The sequence below is a fragment of the Mustela putorius genome, unplaced genomic scaffold (assembly GCF_011764305.1).
Source record: "Mustela putorius furo isolate JIRA1106 unplaced genomic scaffold, ASM1176430v1.1 tig00000765_pilon_pilon_pilon, whole genome shotgun sequence".
In the NCBI taxonomy this organism is placed as follows: domain Eukaryota; kingdom Metazoa; phylum Chordata; class Mammalia; order Carnivora; family Mustelidae; genus Mustela; species Mustela putorius.
This window is the reverse complement of record NW_025421470.1, coordinates 10,276,140-10,293,788: the sequence shown is the minus strand read 5'-3', so window position 1 is coordinate 10,293,788 and position 17,649 is coordinate 10,276,140. Positions and strand designations below refer to the sequence as shown.

The 17,649-nt window shown below is 49.6% G+C and overlaps 1 protein-coding gene across 1 annotated transcript in view; it reads right to left on the bottom strand.

The window, feature by feature from the left end:
* RCAN1 (regulator of calcineurin 1) overlaps positions 1 to 14,804 on the bottom strand; it is a 94,659-nt gene extending 79,855 nt beyond the window's left edge. The window contains exon 1 of the mRNA XM_004757535.3: positions 14,383 to 14,804. Coding sequence (XP_004757592.1) covers positions 14,383 to 14,625 — 243 coding nt within the window. The 5' untranslated portion in view covers positions 14,626 to 14,804. The remainder of the gene's footprint in view (positions 1 to 14,382) is intronic.
* Positions 14,805 to 17,649: the final 2,845 nt, after the last annotated feature.

Sequence of the window (17,649 nt, the reverse complement as noted above, 5' to 3'; positions counted from 1 at the left end):
GACCTGAGCCGAAGGCAGCGGCTTAATCCACTGAGCCACCCAGGCGCCCCTGTATAAACCCATTTTTGCTGGTAAAATAACTAATAGCATTCTTTTGCTTTATTTTTAGTGACCTAGAGACCATTGTTTATGTTTTAAATTGAAGTACAGTTGACATATAATACTGACAGTTTTATTTTGAAGGTTAACAATTTATATACTCTCCTCTCATCTTAATTTAGGGAAGGAAAAGTTCTTCCTCTATCTTTTAAGGTCTTCCAGCTGGAGTAATAATTGAGCTGATGTGAGATAGATTAACAGGAGAAAAAAATTTAAAAAACCATGAGGTTTTATTATGTGTGCACAGAGGCCCAATGATGAAAGTGACCAAAGAAATGACCAAGGCATGGGGCGCCTGGGTGGCTCAGTGGGTTGGAGCCTCTGCCTTTGGCTCGGGTCATGATCCCAGGGTCCTGGGATCCAACCCCACACCCCACATCGGGCTCTCTGCTCCACAGGGAACCTGCTTCCTCCTCTCTCTCTCTCTGCCTGCCGCTCTGCCTACTTGTGGTCTCTGTCAAATAAACAAATGAAATCTTTAAAAAAAAAAGAAAAGAAAAGAAAAAGGAAATGACCAAGGCAGACAGTTTTTATGCTTTTTAGACAAAGAGACAATAAATCCGTAAGGAAATGACAGGACAAAGAAGACTTAACGTTGGGGGCTTCAATTAGTAAGGAATTCTAATCGGAATTTGGGCTGGGGCAGTAAGCGAGTAAAAAGTAACAAGGTTATTTATATAGCTCTCCTGGGCCTGAATTTATTTCTGGTGATAAGGCTGTCTCTTCACCTCCTTGTACAGGGAGGTACCTTCCGCAGGGAGGCTTATTTCCTGCTCTCAGGGGGACAGAGGAGGGTAGGAATGTCCTTCCTGCACAGGCTGGCTTTTATGTAACTTCTATTTAAAATAACCAGCATGACAAAGTGGCACATTTTGGGGTGGCCTGCCCTTATCCCCTATGTTTACAACCCTATGAGGCGGGTACTTTGATTACCAGTTTAAAAACAGACACCAAAGCACAGAAAACTACTCGCCCAAGGTCACACAGTGATTGCCGAGAGAGCTGGGCTGTGAATTCTGGCTGACGTGGTTTTGGGGACTCGCCCTCCTCACTTCAATGTCATAATACCTTTTACCATGCACGGGGCCAAAGCAAGGGAGGTATCTGTCCATAGAAGAGGGCAGGCACTTAGGGGGAGGACAGGCACATTCCCACTCTCAGCCGAGCCATAGAAGCAAGATGAATGATAAGCAGCAGAGGAACCCGCCCATAGGTGATTCAGCCAAGAGGCCCCTCAGGCTATCCGGGGGAGAAGGGGAAGGAGGAAAAGGAAATAAATGAAAAGGAAGTAAGTGAACAAACAAAAATTAAATGGCAACCCAATATACAACATCATCTAATGATGCATTCACTGCTGTTAAAACGGGGTCCTTGATAAAGACCACACACATATTTCGAGCCTCTCCTGCCATCAGATGCTATCCCAGATACCGCCATGCTGTGTTTGAGCCTCAATAGCATCCGGGAAAGTGAACGCACCACCTTGTCCCCCTTTCAACAGATTGAGGAGGAAACCCAGAATCTCTGCCATGGCGGGGGGAGGGGTGGCGGGGGGAGGCGGGGGGATGGGGAAGCAGGGGTTGGGGGGAGCAGTGGTACAGCTTCATTCCAGGCTATTCACGCAGCACAGAATGTTCCATTCTGCCCCCTGTGCAACAGCCCTCTCTGGTGGGCAAGGGCAGGGAGTCGTCCCCCAGCAGACAGGCTCCCCACCTGCCACCCCCCCCCACCTCGCTCACGCCCCAGTCTAGGGCACTCGCCATGCTAAGGACTAGGTCACTTTTCCCAGCTTGCTCTACAGAACTGGCGTATTCAAAATGGGGAGGTTCCGAGGTATCCTGTTGATTAACGGTATTTCCCAATATACATCAAGAATAAATATTTGACAAAACAGAGCAAATCAGGGTGCAAGTGTTGGGTCTGCAAATTTATTGACCACTTCAAAGAAATACACAGATGCAGAATCGACTTGAAAAATGAAAACGTTCCGGAAATATTCTGTTGGGATGAATAGGCAGATGAGCCGGAAGGCTACACCTTAGATTTCGCTCTGCTAGACAGAAAGATGCAGATACACCCTGACCCTGATGCTGTTGTCAGACACCCACAAGGGGCTTCCGGGCCGTTCATCGACTGTAGGTAACCAAGCAGACTTTTCTCATGGGTGGTCTGTCTTTACGGGTCGCAAAAGGGTCTATATATTGCTGACCCAGAACTGAGGTGGTCTCTACCACCGTCCAAGATCTGCAGCTTAGGGCACAAGCTTGTGGGTACAGCCAAGACCCACCTGAGTTCCCAAGAATCCCCACTCCAGCGCAGAACACTGTCACCACATGGCCTGAGTAGTAGATAATTCTGGAATCATTCTAGGACAGGGTCTCCCATGTGACACTTCCCACCATGCAGTTATGGGGACCTAACTGCTTTACCTATTACAAGTAGTCTATGTAGGGGCACCTGGGTGGCTCAGTCAGTTAAGTGTCTGACTCTTGATTTTGGCTCTGGTCATGATCTCAGGGTCCTTAGATCAAGCCCTGCTTTGGGCTTAGCACTATGGTTGGAGCCTGCTTAAGAGTCTCTCTCTCTTAATAAATAAATAAATAAATAAATAGTCTATGTAGTAACCAGCTCAGGAAACCCCCATTATCTCTGAAATAGTGTTTGTTTCATCTGAGTGAGTTCCTTTTGTATTTCTTTATGCCAGCAATTTGAGTCATAGTTCCAATAAATTGCAAATCAGAGCATGGGGCAGAGGAAGTCACAGACTGGGACCAGGCGTGGTTGGAGCGGGAAGACCATTGCTGCGGGTGAACCCATCCCTGTGTGTTTCCTGTTCTGAAGGTGGTGGTGTCGCCCCCAGCAAGGCAGGGGCTCCTCAGGTCGTTCTCCCACAACCTCCGTCTTCTATGGGAGACAGAGGTGTATTTCCACCTGAAAGTTTCGACTACGAACTTATCTTTAAATAGTTTTTTTGGCAGCACAGGCGTTGACTTCTTCCTGCTGAAAATGCACTTTCTGTGCCTGAATTAAAGCCCAAGTCAACAGGCTCCACCACAGAACGTGCGCGAGGTTACTGCCCCCTGGTGGCCAGCTGGTATTTTGAACAGCGTGGGATCAGCGCTGGAGCAAAGCTCTCTCTGCCTCTCTGTGTCATAGCCCCCTATTGGTGACACTGGGACAGTTTTGCCTGTCCTGGCTGACTTGACTCTCGCTGTCCTCCTCATTATTTGCAGGCTCTGGGTTCTTCTAGGAGGGGTGGGGAGGATATTATTTTGCAGACAATTAGATGAGCAGTATAAAAAACCAGCGGGCAGTGGGTAGGGAGACCTAGCATAAGCCGATATCCAGAGAGCACCCCTGAGACGCATCATCCCCTCTCTGAGCCTTGATTCCTCCTTGGAGAAATGCAAGGTGTGTGCCTCAGGGCCCTTCGTGCCCTGGTTCTGTGCCCACAGTCAGATGCCCCGTTGCCATGGGGACATATGCCATGGGGACATAAAATAAGCACATATGGCATTTCTCTTAGAAGGCTGTAAGAAGGATTAAATGAGGGTAAAATAAAATATTTGGCACAAGTGGTACTAAATAAATAGGGGGATCATCATTAATTGTATGAATTACTGATTATATAATTTATCATCTAAACTTCAGGGTCACAGGGGGTATTACTATAACTTTCCCAGGATGACAGGCATAAATCAGACATGCAAATGGGACATACTGTCGCCTTATCAATAAGTAACAGCCATTAGGGGATTTGGAAAAGCCCCCAGTAAATAAGAGACTTTTTAAGAAACATTTCATAGGAGTGTGCTGGCCTTGGGAGGCTCTCTTTGGCAAACTCTCGAATACTCACGGGACAGAATCGAGGTTGTAGTCAGTGAAACGCTCTCTGACACAGGTTTCTTTCCAGATCAGCTCTACAGAAATTTCCAGAAATTACACATGTGCCTCCTCTCCAGCTCCAAACTAGCAGATAGGCCTCCCACTGACCGGTACAGGACAGGAGGCAGGAGTACGGGTGTGAAGGAACCAGAATGTCACCCCAAAATACCCCTCTTTGACATAAAAGTTATTTTGAGCTGAAGGCAATTTAAAGCACAAGGCAGAGAAAACTATCTTCTTCCCCTTTTTCTGCCTAAAGGCAGGAAATAAATTCTCCTTTTACTGCAGAGGACTCCCAACTCCTCTCAGCCTACAGAAGGCACCAGAGGAATCTGCAAACAATCTTACTCCATTAGCTTCCTCCCACATATTTACCTTCCTGCACTTGGAAGCCCGAGATGAGACGGCTTTTCTCTGCCCTGTCCTTCATCTACAAACGTGCTGTTCTTTGTTCAAGAGGATTTATAATCTCGCTGATTATTGAGACCGAACCTCGGACTCGCTGAGGTTCCTCCCTTGTGATGTGCACCGTGCACTTTAATAGCTGTCTGTTTTTCTCGTGTTAATCTTTTTGTTAGCCACAGCTGAAAACCCAGGATGGGCAGAGGTCAAGTTCTGTCTGCCCTACAGGTGGAAGGCTGGAAAGTCGGTGGAACAGAACTGGATTCACGCTAGAGAAATTCTCTTCTGGAGCAACTTCCAACTCGGGAAAGTCTGATTTAACACGTGGGGGATGCCCGGGAGCAAGGGGCGAATGGACCATGTTCCCTGACGGAACAGTGCAGAGCCCTGTGGTTGGGAGAGCCCGTGATCCAACTCCACCTGCTCGCTTTGGAGACAAAGCAACGGAGATCTGGCTGAGTAACTGGCCCAAGGACCTGTGGTTTTCTCTGGATCTCCCAAGCTTCCTGGTTATATTTACCATAACAAACACAACTTAAAAATGCAATTTCGTGTCTTTGCCCCAGGAAGGGAGGGATGGTGTCACTCACCACGAGCCCCCTCGTGCTGACTTCACCACGACCATGGGGGAGGGGCAGCTGTCTTCCTTCTGCAACCCAGGAGGCTGGGGGTGCCAGGAAGGGTGTGACAGACTCACCCAGGGATCTCGTGATTGGTCCTACAACCAGCACAGCGTTCAGAAAAGGCACGCAGTAAATATTTGTTGAATGAATGAGTGGATGAATGAGTGGATGAATGAATGAATGAGTGCGTGAATGAACGGACGAATGAGTGAGTGAGTGAAGCGATGGAGTCCGGATTCCAGTCCAGGGCTAGCCGGCACCTGTGCCCCGGCCCTGCCTTCTGTCCGAGCCCCAGAATATGGCCAGGGCTGTCACCCAGGTACCGCCAGCACTCAGCTACATCCGCTAAGCATAAATAAATGGCTGCGAGAATAGAGCTGTAACTCATCTGGACCTCAGCTTCCTGTGGATAAAAATACTTTCTTCACAGAGCTGCCCTGGGGTTTCAGTAAGATGTGAAAGATATGAAAAATTCATGGGCATTACTGCACATGGCAAGACGATGACCGCGCAGGCTCCGGAACTGGTTAAAACGTGGTCTGAATCCCAGGACCGGCGCCTCCTGGCTCTGTGACCTGGGGCCGGCTCCTTTGCCTCTGCTGGCCTCCGTTTCCACATCTGTGGAATGGGGACCGTAAGAGTAGCTATTGCATAGAGTCCTCGTAAGAGGATGAAAAGAAAAAGATCCTTCACATTAATGACTGGGAACTACTTTATTGTCTTTAACATAAAGCAGAAACTTGAACAAGAAATATCAAGGGGGGGGGGGGAAACAAGTTATGTTACACTGAGTGAAAAAAAAATCCAGACTCGGCACTCTGAATTAAGTTAACATTTTCATCTCTTAAATCGGAATTCAGGCCAACCTCAAATTCCTGTTCTGTGGCGTTGACCAGGCCCTCTCGTGGGAGTTTCATACCGCACCTGCTGAAATTAGTATCAAAAGGAAAAATACCGGCTCTTCCCAAAGTAAATGGATCTAATTTCCCAAGCTCTTCCTTCAGAAATGTAGTAGTTAACAGCTTTTTGTCCTTTAGAAACTTAATAACCCTATCTATCATTGAGGTAGGTAGTGGACATTTAGGACAGTTTTATGGTCTAAAACTGTGGGAGATAAAACTTCTCTAGGGTTTAGGCAAAAAAAAAACCAGATTCGAAAATAAGGTACCTTAATAAACATTTCTGTCAGCTGCCCCAGGAAGTCAAAAAAGTTTATAAAGAAAAAAATGGACTAATACATAGCTCCTGTGGCCAGCGGCCTGGGATGGCCCCGGGGACCACCTCCTGGGGTCCTGTTGTAATGTATGCCCCCCGTCCCGTGTGGTCAGCCTGGATGCCTCACTTTTCCTGAATGGAGCCCAAGGGGTTAGGATCTCCCTCTGAGATCACAGTCCCAAAAGCATGTGCATCCCATGCCTCTCACACATCCTTCCTCACTTGTGTGGAGGGAAGCCAGCGACCAGGTCAAGAGTTGCCCTACAGAGAGTTCCCGGCAGCTGGGAAACCTCCAGCCAGTGGCCACCCCGCGGGGCAGGACCTCAGCCCCACAGCCCCGCAGAAATGCAGTCCTCCTGCCTCTCCCGCAACCCCGTGAGTGAGCCTGGAGGCACAGGCTCCTCCAGCCAGCCCTCGGATGGGGCTGCAGCCCATGCTTGACCGAGGAGGGCAGGAGAGAGGCGCTGGGCTCAGCCATCCCTGCATTCCTGATCCTCAGATGCTGGGGAGCATAGTGTTTCCCGCTTTCAACTACTAAGCTTTTCTATCAACATGGATGGGACTGGAGGAGATGATGCTGAGTGAAATAAGTCAAAGAGAGAAAGTCAATGATCATATGGTTTCACTTACCTGTGGAACATAAGGAACAGCATGGAGGACATTAGGAGAAGGAAGGGAAAAATGAAGGGAGAGAAATCAGAGTGGGGGACGAACCAGGAGAGACTGTGGACTCCAGGAAACAAACTGGTGATTTCAGAGGGGAGGGGTTGGGGGGATGGGTGAGCCCTGAGGGTGGGTATGGTGGAGGGCACGGACTGCAGGAGCACTGGGCGTCATACACAAACAACGAACCACGAACACTACATCAGAAACTAATGCTGTACTGTATGGTGACTAACATAACACAGAAAATAATAAACTACTAACCTTTGAGTTAGTTTGGGGCTCAGCAGGGGATAACTAGTACACTAACGATGTCGTGCATTTACTCTGTCCTAGTCAGTGAGAAGCACTTGATGCGCATCGTAATATGTACGTGCTGTCACACCCCCACTTGACAGGCAGGGAAACTAAGGCACAGGGAACAAAAAACTTCCTCAGCCTCCCAGTGTAGACGTGTGTGGGACGGGGGTGCTGAAGATCCACACCTTAGCTGTTACACTTGGACGAGCCACGTGAGCCGACGAACCCCAATTAAATCTTCTGAGGTTAAAAATAAAACACTCAGTGCCAACCAAATCAAATACAGCAAAGGGCTTCTATACTGACTGACATCTACATGCGAAGCCAACCCTTTCCCAACATCAACCTCGGAGTCAAGGTAATTAATATTTTCCCAATGTTATGTCTTAAAAAAGCGTATCTGTTTCGCCCCACGAGGGTGCAAGAGCTATTTTTACTTCCTCTTGCGGAGGAATAGCCTGTCCAGGCTCAGAGCACACAACACCGTCATTCACTGTCCGCGTCCCCACATTTTTGAGTGGTGATTAGTATTTACGAAAGAAAAAAAAAATTCTCCCTCACCACTGAATTGTCTTTCCAAGGACTGGCAGAATCCCACAGCCCTTGACGTGGGTCCTGACAATGGTGCATAGACGTGCTCGCCCAGGGGTCTGTCTCTGCCACTGCCCCCCCCCCACCAGCACACACACTGCTGAGTGCCAGCGCCTGATACTTCCCAGGAGTCCTGCCGTCTCAAACCAGGGCCAATGGGCCCCCTCAAACGACACAAATGCGGGCCGTGGACTCGACCATCTGACTACACTTTTTAAAAGGGAAGCGTGGAAGATACAGCCTGAAATCTGAACCCAGGAGTCGGCGTCTCACAGCCTCTGCTCTCGCTGTCTGTTCTATCGCAAAGCAGATTTGTTTTTTGTTCCCTGATGTAATGTCTTGGGGCAATGACATTTGAAGCTACTGCTGCTGAGGAAAAACGCTGTGAGCGGTGCCTGGTGGTGCAGGATGGAGTTAAAAGGAAGCCACACGCTCGCTCGCGTGGGGAGTGACGGGGAGGGATCGAAGGAGCCTCAGGGATATAAAGACTCATTTGATTTATGTTAGAGTCAGAAATTCTAAAATTAGGGAAATTGTAGATAAATCATCAAATAAACTTCGCACATATATAACACACAGGTGTTTTGTTTTTTGTTTTTTGAACATGCGACATTCTGGAAACTTCCAAATAAATTAAACCATCCCATATTGGTTTCTGGCCTCTCTACTCTTCAGGGGGCTTCAGGGGCAATTTTAGGCATAGTTTAAGTTGGAGAAAGCACATACCTAGGACGCGAGAGCGAATGGTGAAAAGGCCTGAAAGCGCCCGGATTTTATACCAATGTCGACCCCAATTGCTACCGATCTGCTGGAATGTCACGTTATCCAACCCGCGGCCACAGACTGACTTGGAACAGGAACAGGCAGAAACGCCGCCAAGTACCTACAGCCTTGTGAGACCCCACAGTGCATACCGGCCTTGCTCGCCTGGACCTGAAAAACATCTCATCATCAGTTACTACTGGATGATGTCTTGTCTACCAAGGCACAAGTCTGGAGGGGGCCCGTCCGGGACCTGCCGTTTGGCTACATACAGACTGAGCACCTGCTGAAGAGGGTGGGGACGAAGGCCCCGGGAGGCAACCCCATGTTCAAGTCCACGCTCTTATCTCCTGTGTCGCCTCCCAGAGGCGCGGGCTCCAAGGCTGACAGCCAATCATCCAGCCTTCCAACTACAAGGTCAAACACCACTCAGAGGAGGGAGGCACCGGACCAGGAGCCTCATGCTATTTTAGACTCAAGGAAACCAAGACACAGATCTGGCTCAAAATGGAACCCAATGACCAATTATTCAATATTTTCCCGGCACAACAAGGGCTCTGGTCAGGTGAAAACCCCTCCCAGGTAGCACAAGGGTCCTCAACCTCGACTCTCAATTAGAGTCACCTCGGGGAGCTTTTCAGACAACTCTTTCCAGGCGGTTCCCAGCCCAAGACTGCAGTTGGTCAGGGTGGCCCGGGGTCGGGATGATTTTAAGTCTCCCATGGGACTCTCCCGGACAGCTAAGGTGCGACAGGGCTTGGGGTCTTCTCGGATACAACGAATTCAAAGCCGCTGCTCAAACTCCTTTTATGGCTCTCAGAATATTTCTGCTACTGAAAGAAAAGCATGTCTATGTCACAGGTCCGAAGTGGGCATTTGTCTTAAGGAAGGTGAGTTTATTCACTAGAGAAGAGTAAATGTTCTGATGATTCACATTTTCTGACTTAGCCTTCGGGCAAAGCTCCGTCAGCCAAATATGCATTCGTGTTTCAGACAACAAGAAAAGCAGCATTCAAGAAAAAGAAAAAAGAAAAAAGAAAAGCAGCATTCGCGTCTATTACCCTATGCAACCGTACTCGCTGTCTGCAAACTCACAGCATATTACGTGAGAACCAAGTGTCTGCTTAGCTTGATAAGGACTGAATAAGCATTCTTCTAGGGAACCAATGACCATGGCCAACAAGCCCAAGCACATGTGGTCACTGGTTCAAAGCCCTGTTTTGCTTTCTCAGAAAAAAAAAAAAAAAGTCTTGCAAAAAGAGAACAGTAATGGGATATGCTAGTTAATATTTGTACAGTTGAAAATAATCTTTTCTTTTTTTTTTTTTCAGAGAGGGAGAGAGGGGGTGAAGGGCAGAGGGAGAGGGAGAGAATATTTTTATTTATTTGACACAGAAAGAGAGAGAGAGAGATCACAAGGAGGCAGAGAGGCAGACAGAGAGAGGGAGAAGCAGGCTCCCTGCTGAGCAGAGAGCCCAATGTGGGGCTCGATCCCAGGACCCTGAGATCATGACCTGAGCTGAAGGCAGAGGCTTAACCCACTGAGCCACCCAGGCGCCCCAAGAGGGAAAGAATCTTAAGCAGGCTCCACGCCCAGCATGGAACATGACCCAGTACTCTGTCTCGGGACCCTGAAATCATGACCTGAGCCAAAATCAAGAGTCAGACACTTAACTGACTTAGCCACCCAGGTGCTTGAAAATAATCTTTTAAAAAAATATATATTTTATTTATTTATTTGACAGAGAGAGATCACAAGTAGGCAGAGAGGCAGGCAGAGAGAGAGGGGGAGGCAGGCTCCCTGCTGAGCAGACAGCCTGATGCAGGGCTCGACCCCAGGACCCTGGGATCTCGACCTGAGCCAAAAGCAGATGCTTAACCCACTGAGCCACCCAGGCGCCCCTTGAAAATAATCTTTTGAAAACTTTTCATTCATTTATAATGATGTGAACTCTCTAGTAATATTGCTTGAAGCTGATGGTACAGTTTCAGGTGTTTTTTAGATAAGCATTTAATGAACACATTTATTATAAATTTTTTACAGCACTGACGATGACCAGGCTAACAACGACAAGCTTTACCTATCAGACCTAAGTGTTATGGTTAGAAAACGGCTTCTGACATAAATTCCCAAACGAATTGGTGGTTTAGATCAATTTCTATCAGGACTATGGTTAGAGAGTAAGAGGAGCACTGGGAAAGAAGTTGGCACAGTCTTTTTCCTTCATACCCTCTGCATGGTCTGGATGTCTGTGTTCCCCCCAAATTCACAGGTTGACATCCTAACCCCTGAAGGTAATGGTATGAGGGGGAAAGGCCTTTAGGGGGTCACGACGGGGGAGAGGCCCCCCAACCCCAGCTCCCCCATCCCTTCTACCCAAGCAGGACAGAGTGAGAGGTCCGCAGCCCAGGAGAGGACCATTGCTGACCACACCGGCTTCCAGAGCGGTGAGAAACGTGCGTCCCTTCCATATGCCCCCGCAGTCCGTGGTATGTGGTTCTAGCGGCCCTACCAGGCTAATGGGCACTCCTCCAGGTGACCCTCCGAGGGACTGGTTCAGGAGAGGGCATGGCCAGCCCCCCAGCACAGCGACCTCAGAGGAGGGGGACGCAGGGAGCCGTCTGCCCACTCGGGTAAGGCGACACTGACCAGAAGCAGAAGGATATGTTCATTTCAATATCCAAAGGAGGGATCGGGCCGCTTGAGGGAGAACGGCCTCGAAAGTAATAAGTAATCACCCCTAGAGGGGTGATTTTAGCTGCAGGAGACATTCTTTCTACTGGAAGGCTCACCATAAGCCTCCCCCCCCACCCCCACACAGTGATTTCTCCTCTCACTGTCCCTGGTGGCAGAGCTCTTTGCTTTCAGGGCCTGGGCCTCCTTCAGCCCAGTGAATGCTGTGTCTTCCCCGATTATCGGACACCTTAGGGGGAGCTTAGGGATGTGCGAGCAACAGGGCACAAAGCTCGCCTGCGCCCTCCCCACAAGCTCCAGACAATGCCCCCACCCAAATTCAAACACCTTCATAGCTCCCCTAGACAACAAAGGGCGAGAGCTAACAAAGGGGTCTCCTTGCTTCCTCTCTTGATCAGCCACCCTCCGTCCCCAAGAGACCTTCTCCACTCTGCTAGCTGTTAGAGTAACATCCCAATCCCTCTCAGGGCCACCAAGGCCCCCCATGGAACCATTCCCCAGCTGTGTCTAACCTCAGCCACCCCCCTACCATCTCTCACTCGGCCAAGAGGCGCCCTTCACACCCTCTGAATACAGTCAGTTCACCATCTCCCTAGAACTTCTGGCTTTGCTGTTCCCTTCTGCGCCCTCTGCCTGGATGGCGGCCACACAAATCCACGCAAGGAGCTTCTTTCTGCCAGCCAAGTGCAAGCTGTGCCTAGGGACCTTCCGGAGCCATTCACTCTAGAGCGGCCCCGTGCTGGCCCCTCTCTGCATGTCCTCTCTGCCTACACTGACCCTCCCCACACCCTTCTCTGGGCTCTGGAAGGCTGACCCCACCTATGGACTGCAACTACTTGGGCTCCTTGGCCTCCTGGCTGCCAGCTGGTTTCCACCAATGAGACCAGAAAGCCAGGGTGAGTGGGGTATTTCCGCCCTGCCACTCCCTGCTGTAGCATCCTGATCCCACATCCCTTCACTCCCGCAGCTCTGGCCGGGCCACCAGCTGCTCTCCTGGGTCTTGGACTTGGCAGTGTGGCCTCCTCCCGTCCATCCAACACCCGTCCCCACCCCAGCTGTCTCCCTTAGTCCTGCCCCAGTTCATCCCCAATTCGAACCACCACGGTGTCCCTGTTAGGACTGGTAGGACTCAGCCCCTGTCCTCTCCTTGGTCACTCTCTAGCATATTATCCTACATTACGTTCTCTACTGTACTGGTCTCCACTAATCCGAAATTACCTCGTTCACTTATTTTTCTCAGTTATCTGACCCGCCCCCACTTCAACCACTAGAACATAAGCAGGAAGTTCACCGTGTTCACCGCTCTTCCCCATGGGCCTAGACCAGTGCCTGGGACATAAGAAGCATTCAGTACACAGCAAAAGAATAAATAAAGGACTGAATGCTAAGCCCTCAGTCTCTGCTCAAACCACCACCTTGTCAGAAAGCTCTTCCCTGATCATCTGATGTAAAACAATCTCCCTCCCCTCCCAGACATCCGGTTCCTCCTCCCCCATCGCCTCCATCTTACTTTTTTCCTATAGCACAATGACCTCCTGACATGTTTAATACTCGTTGACAGTCTGCTGCCCCACAACAGAAAGGCCAGCCCTGGAGGCAGGGTCGCGATTCCATTCACTGCTGTCCCTCAGAGCCTAGAACAGTGCCTGGCCCAAGCAGAGTCTCAACCATTTCTTAAAATGAACAGTTAGCAAAGGGGACAAAATTTCATACAAAGCAATTTCAGGAATGTCCCCTGCACTTTCTGGAAAGACCATAAAACTAGGAATCGCTAGACACCCAAGTAAATAAGCACAACCTTACACGACCTGACCTGATCCATTAAAAAGACAGCCTCAGACCCCTAGGAAAGAGACTTGATATGCTGGCTAGACCTTGGCGTTGAGAAGAGAAAAGGTTTTAGAAAAAGATGAGCGAGACCTTGCATTTATGACAATTGTTGCTTTAGAAAGCATGCATGGAGCTCCCCTAAGCCCACAGCCGATGTAAATCCTTTCTGAAAGTGGATGGGCATAGAAATTACCAATAAATGGGACGCGAGCAGGCCATTCTCTGTTCCACAGTGGTGTTCCTCTTGGCAGCAGCCTTCAGCTACAAGTTCATTGCCAGTATAGGCAGACTCAGAGCCAAGCATGGAAAGCATCACTTTTTTTGACAGCTGCTCTCCTCATGAGGCATATCTCTCAAAGACAGGCTTTATTCTGCAATGCCTACGTTTTCCAAATTTTATTCTGCACACTAATTGCAGATTTGAAATAAATGCCTCCTCCCCGCCACCACCGTCGATTACTCATACCTGCCCCCTCAGCCTCCTAAGTTTCTAAATTGGATAGATTTAAAAATCAAAAAAACCAAAACCAAAACCAAAAACAAAAACAAAAAACGAAAAACAAAAAACAAACAACCCAGCTCTGCACATACTGAGTGTCCTGACGGTGGCATGTTATCCATTCTGGGGCAAGATTCCTATTCTGAAGGCCTAGAGCATGGGTCCCTTCCCCCCACAACACCATTCGACCAAAACTGGCCAGCCACAGGATAATGAGCAACCGAAGATTCTCACCCAAACATTGGCTTTTCTTCCAATAGTGCAGATTGGGAATGCAGAGACGTTGTCCTATTTATGAACAGTGAATCACGTCGCCGCTCCACGTCTGTTTCCTGCTCCCTATGAATGAGGGGGAGCCCCTTCCCCAAAGGAATAAGTGCAGAGCGACGGTACTTGCCCCGGGGTGGCAGTGTGAGCTGCCGACCACTCCAGGTGCCAGTTCATCCCTGACTGTCCCTTACTTCATGTCCCCCACCCTACTATCCCCACCGAGTAGACACCCGGGGTCACGGGCGTCCCTAGGAGGCGGTGACCAGCCACGGTCTAAGGCGAGGCGCTGAGACCCTGCGCCCGGTGTGCGCGCGGCCCGGCAGGTGCTCGGGGACCCAGGACCCTCGGGGAGCGCGCCCCCGCCCCCGCCCGGCCAGGAGCGGACCGTGGCAGGGCGGCCGGGGGGGTCGCCTCTCGGCCCTGACAGCGGCCCGGGCTGGAGAGGCTGCCCCGAGCCGGCCGGGACCTGGGCGCCGCTACCCGCGCCTCCTCCTCCGGGCAACAAGTGTCCGCCCTCCCCGCGACGGCCCGCCCGGCCCGGCCCTCACCCGGCACAGGCCGTCCACGAACACGCGCGGGTCCAGGTGGCAGGCGATGGTGGCGCTGGGCAGGTCCTGCAGGTCCACCTCCTCCATCTCGCAGTCGATGAAGCTCCAGTCGCCGCCGCCCTCGTCGGCCTCGGCCTCCCCCGAGAACTGCGCGAAGGGCCGCAGCGTCACCCGCGGCTGAGCTCGCGATTCGGCCGCTTCGGCCGCCGCCCGGAGCCGGGGCCCGGCCACCGCGTCCTCCATCCCCGCGCCGGAGCCCGCGCGTCCCCGTGCGCCCCCGTCGGCTGAGCCGGGCTCGAGCGCGCGCTCTTCGCGCTCTCCCGCCCGCCGACTCCGCGGTTAAACCCCTCCGGCTGCCGTCACAGCCCGCGGCGGTCACCACGGCTCCCCCGGACGCGGCCTCCGCACGCCGGCCCCGCCCAGCCCCGGGGGTGGAGCTCTGGAAGACTTAGCGGCGGGCCCTTTAAGGCGGCCCCCGCTGGGCCATTGTATCCCGCCCTTCCAGGAGAGAAAGCCAATAAAAGAACGGAATTCGTCTCACGTGACTCTCATTCTGCCGCCCTCAGTTTGAAGCCCGAGGGTGGCCATGCTGGTTAGGGGCAAAGGTCCCTTCAGCAAGTTCCGCTTTTCCGACAGCTGGTGTCAGCTGAGTGGCACCAGGCAGTGTCTTGGGCGCCCGGATGATAGCTGCAGAGGCAGAGCTGCTCTGGTTCCCCTGCAGTGACGCTTTGAGGCACATAGGCCAACTTTGGGGGATTCAAGGGAGATCCAGTTTCGGCTATGGCTCTGTGGCCATTGGCAAGTGGTTAGGTGCTTACCGTATATTATCATATATAGTCGCAATAAGTATTGAACTAGACCGTGACAATACCTTTTATATATACTTTATATATACTTTTATATGTACGTATTCGTCATTATATCATTGTTCAAAATTTATATAATCAGAAGTAAATTTTTGAGTTACCACTATGTGCTGTGTACAAAAGGAGATAATAAAAGGAGTAAAACATCGGTGCTTGCATTTGTGGAATTCATAGAGGGAAAGCACAAGTTCTCAAATAAACCTCTTCTCCCTACAAAATAGATAGAATTCCTTCACCGTGAAAGACAACGTGATGCAGTGAAAACTTGGGTCTGAATTTCAGCTTCGCTGTTAATTACTTGGACGAGTAACTTGAGTCAGTTTCCTTATCTGAAAAATGAGGTCATATATGGTAGGAGTCCAGTAAGGGCCCGATACAAGGGAACTCTGTTTATGTGTAGATTTCTTTGGAAGGTGTGAAATCAGACCTGTATTTTCTCCTAAAGTGGGCTTACTCAATTTAGTTAAGAACTGTAACTGAATATAATAAAAGACATATCCAATGAATAGCTGTGATTTATTCAGAACATATCCTGTGCTGTGGTTCCCTCTGTGACGATCTCGCAGCGGTTTGTGGCCACTAGGAGCTTGAAGTAGTAATATACATATAGAGATAATTCATGAACTAGAATGTGATACAAAGATCAAGAAATACAGGAACTATCCTACATTGCTGGTGGGAATATAAAATAGTGAAGCCACTTTGGAAAAACAATCTGGCAGGTCACCAAAAAGTTAGCAATAGAACTACTCTGGGACTCAGCAATTCCTCTCTAGGTATGAACCTAAGAGAAATGAAAATGTATGTTGAAAAAAAAAGAAAGGAGGAAAGAAAGAAAAGGTCTGTCCACACAAAACCTATATTCAAAGGTTTATAGCATCCTTATTAAAATAGCCCCACTGTCCCGAGTGTGGAGCATGCTTAGGGTTCTCTCTTGGGGCGCCTGGGTAACTCAGTGGGTTAAGCCTCCGCCTTCAGCTCAGGTCATGATCTCAGAGTCCTGGGATTGAGCCCTGCATCAGGCTCTCTGCTCAGCGGGGAGCCTGCTTCGCCCCCCTCTCTGCTTACTTGTGATCTCTCTCTGTCAAATAAATAAAATCTTAAAAAAAAAAAAAAAAGATTCTCTCTCTCTCTCTCTCTCTCTCTCTCTTCCTCTGCCCTGACCCCCTTCCCCCCACTGCTGGTGCTTTCTCGCCACTCTCTAAAAATAAACAAAACAAAACAAAATAAAAAATAAATAAATAGAAACAGCCCCAAAGTGGAAATAACCCAAATGTTCATTAGCAGATGAATGGATATCTGTCCATCCATACAATGGAATATTATTCAACCATAAAAAGGAACGAAGTTCTGATAAACACAACCACATTATGGGTCTTGCAAACACTAAGCTGAGTGAAAGAAGCCAGTCACAAAGAACTACATACTATATTATCCCATTTATACGAAATGTCCAAGATAGGCAAATCCACAGAGACAGAAGATAGTTCAGTGGTTGTCAAGGGCTGGGAGAGAAGAGAGGACGCAGTAAAGGCTGAACGGTATTTTATTTTTTCCTTGGAGGTGGGAAAAGAAAATGTTCTAAAATTGGACTACGGTGATGTTTGCACAATTCCGTGAATATACTAAAAGTCACTGAATTGTACTTTCGGTTTTTTCCTTTTTAAAGATTTATTTGACAGACAGAGATCACAAGTAGGCAGAGAAGCAGGTAGAGAGAGAGAGAGAGAAGGAAGCAGGCTCCCTGCTGAGCAGAGAGCCTGATTTGGGGCTCGATTCCAGGACCCTGAGATTAGGACCTATGCAGAAAGCAAAGGCCCAACCCACTGAGCCATCCAGGCGCCCCTCCTGAATTGTACTTTCAAGAGCAACTTTTACGGAATATGAATTATATCTCAATAAAGCTAGTGTTTACAAATAGAGAATGTGCTAAAGGTCACAGGGGGTTAGATGAGTTGTGGCAGAGTGGGTGACATGGCAGAGTTGAAAACTCTGTAAACTTGGCCAGACCTTTTGAAAAGGGTAACAAAGGGGATGAGACAGCAGTTTTGGAAAAACAACACCCAGGCAACCCGTTGCTGGGTGGGTCCACGTTGTCATCACCCTTAGGACAGGACGCTCTTTCAATCCAAGCTTACCCTAAGCTGCTTAGCGCAGGCAGAGAGGGCCGGGGACAGTGCATGTGAGTGGGAAATGGACCAGGAAAAAGAAACCTAAAACGCACACTGAGCGGGCCATCACAGCTGGCCAGCTGCTGAGCTAAGAGAGAAGGGCACGAGTTCAACCTCCGGCAACTGGTAAAGACAGTGACCTGTCATTGACTTTGGAATGCAGTTAGTCATTACTAAGATGCAGGCACCGTCACCACACATTCCTTCAAGTGACTTTGGGCTCTCACCAC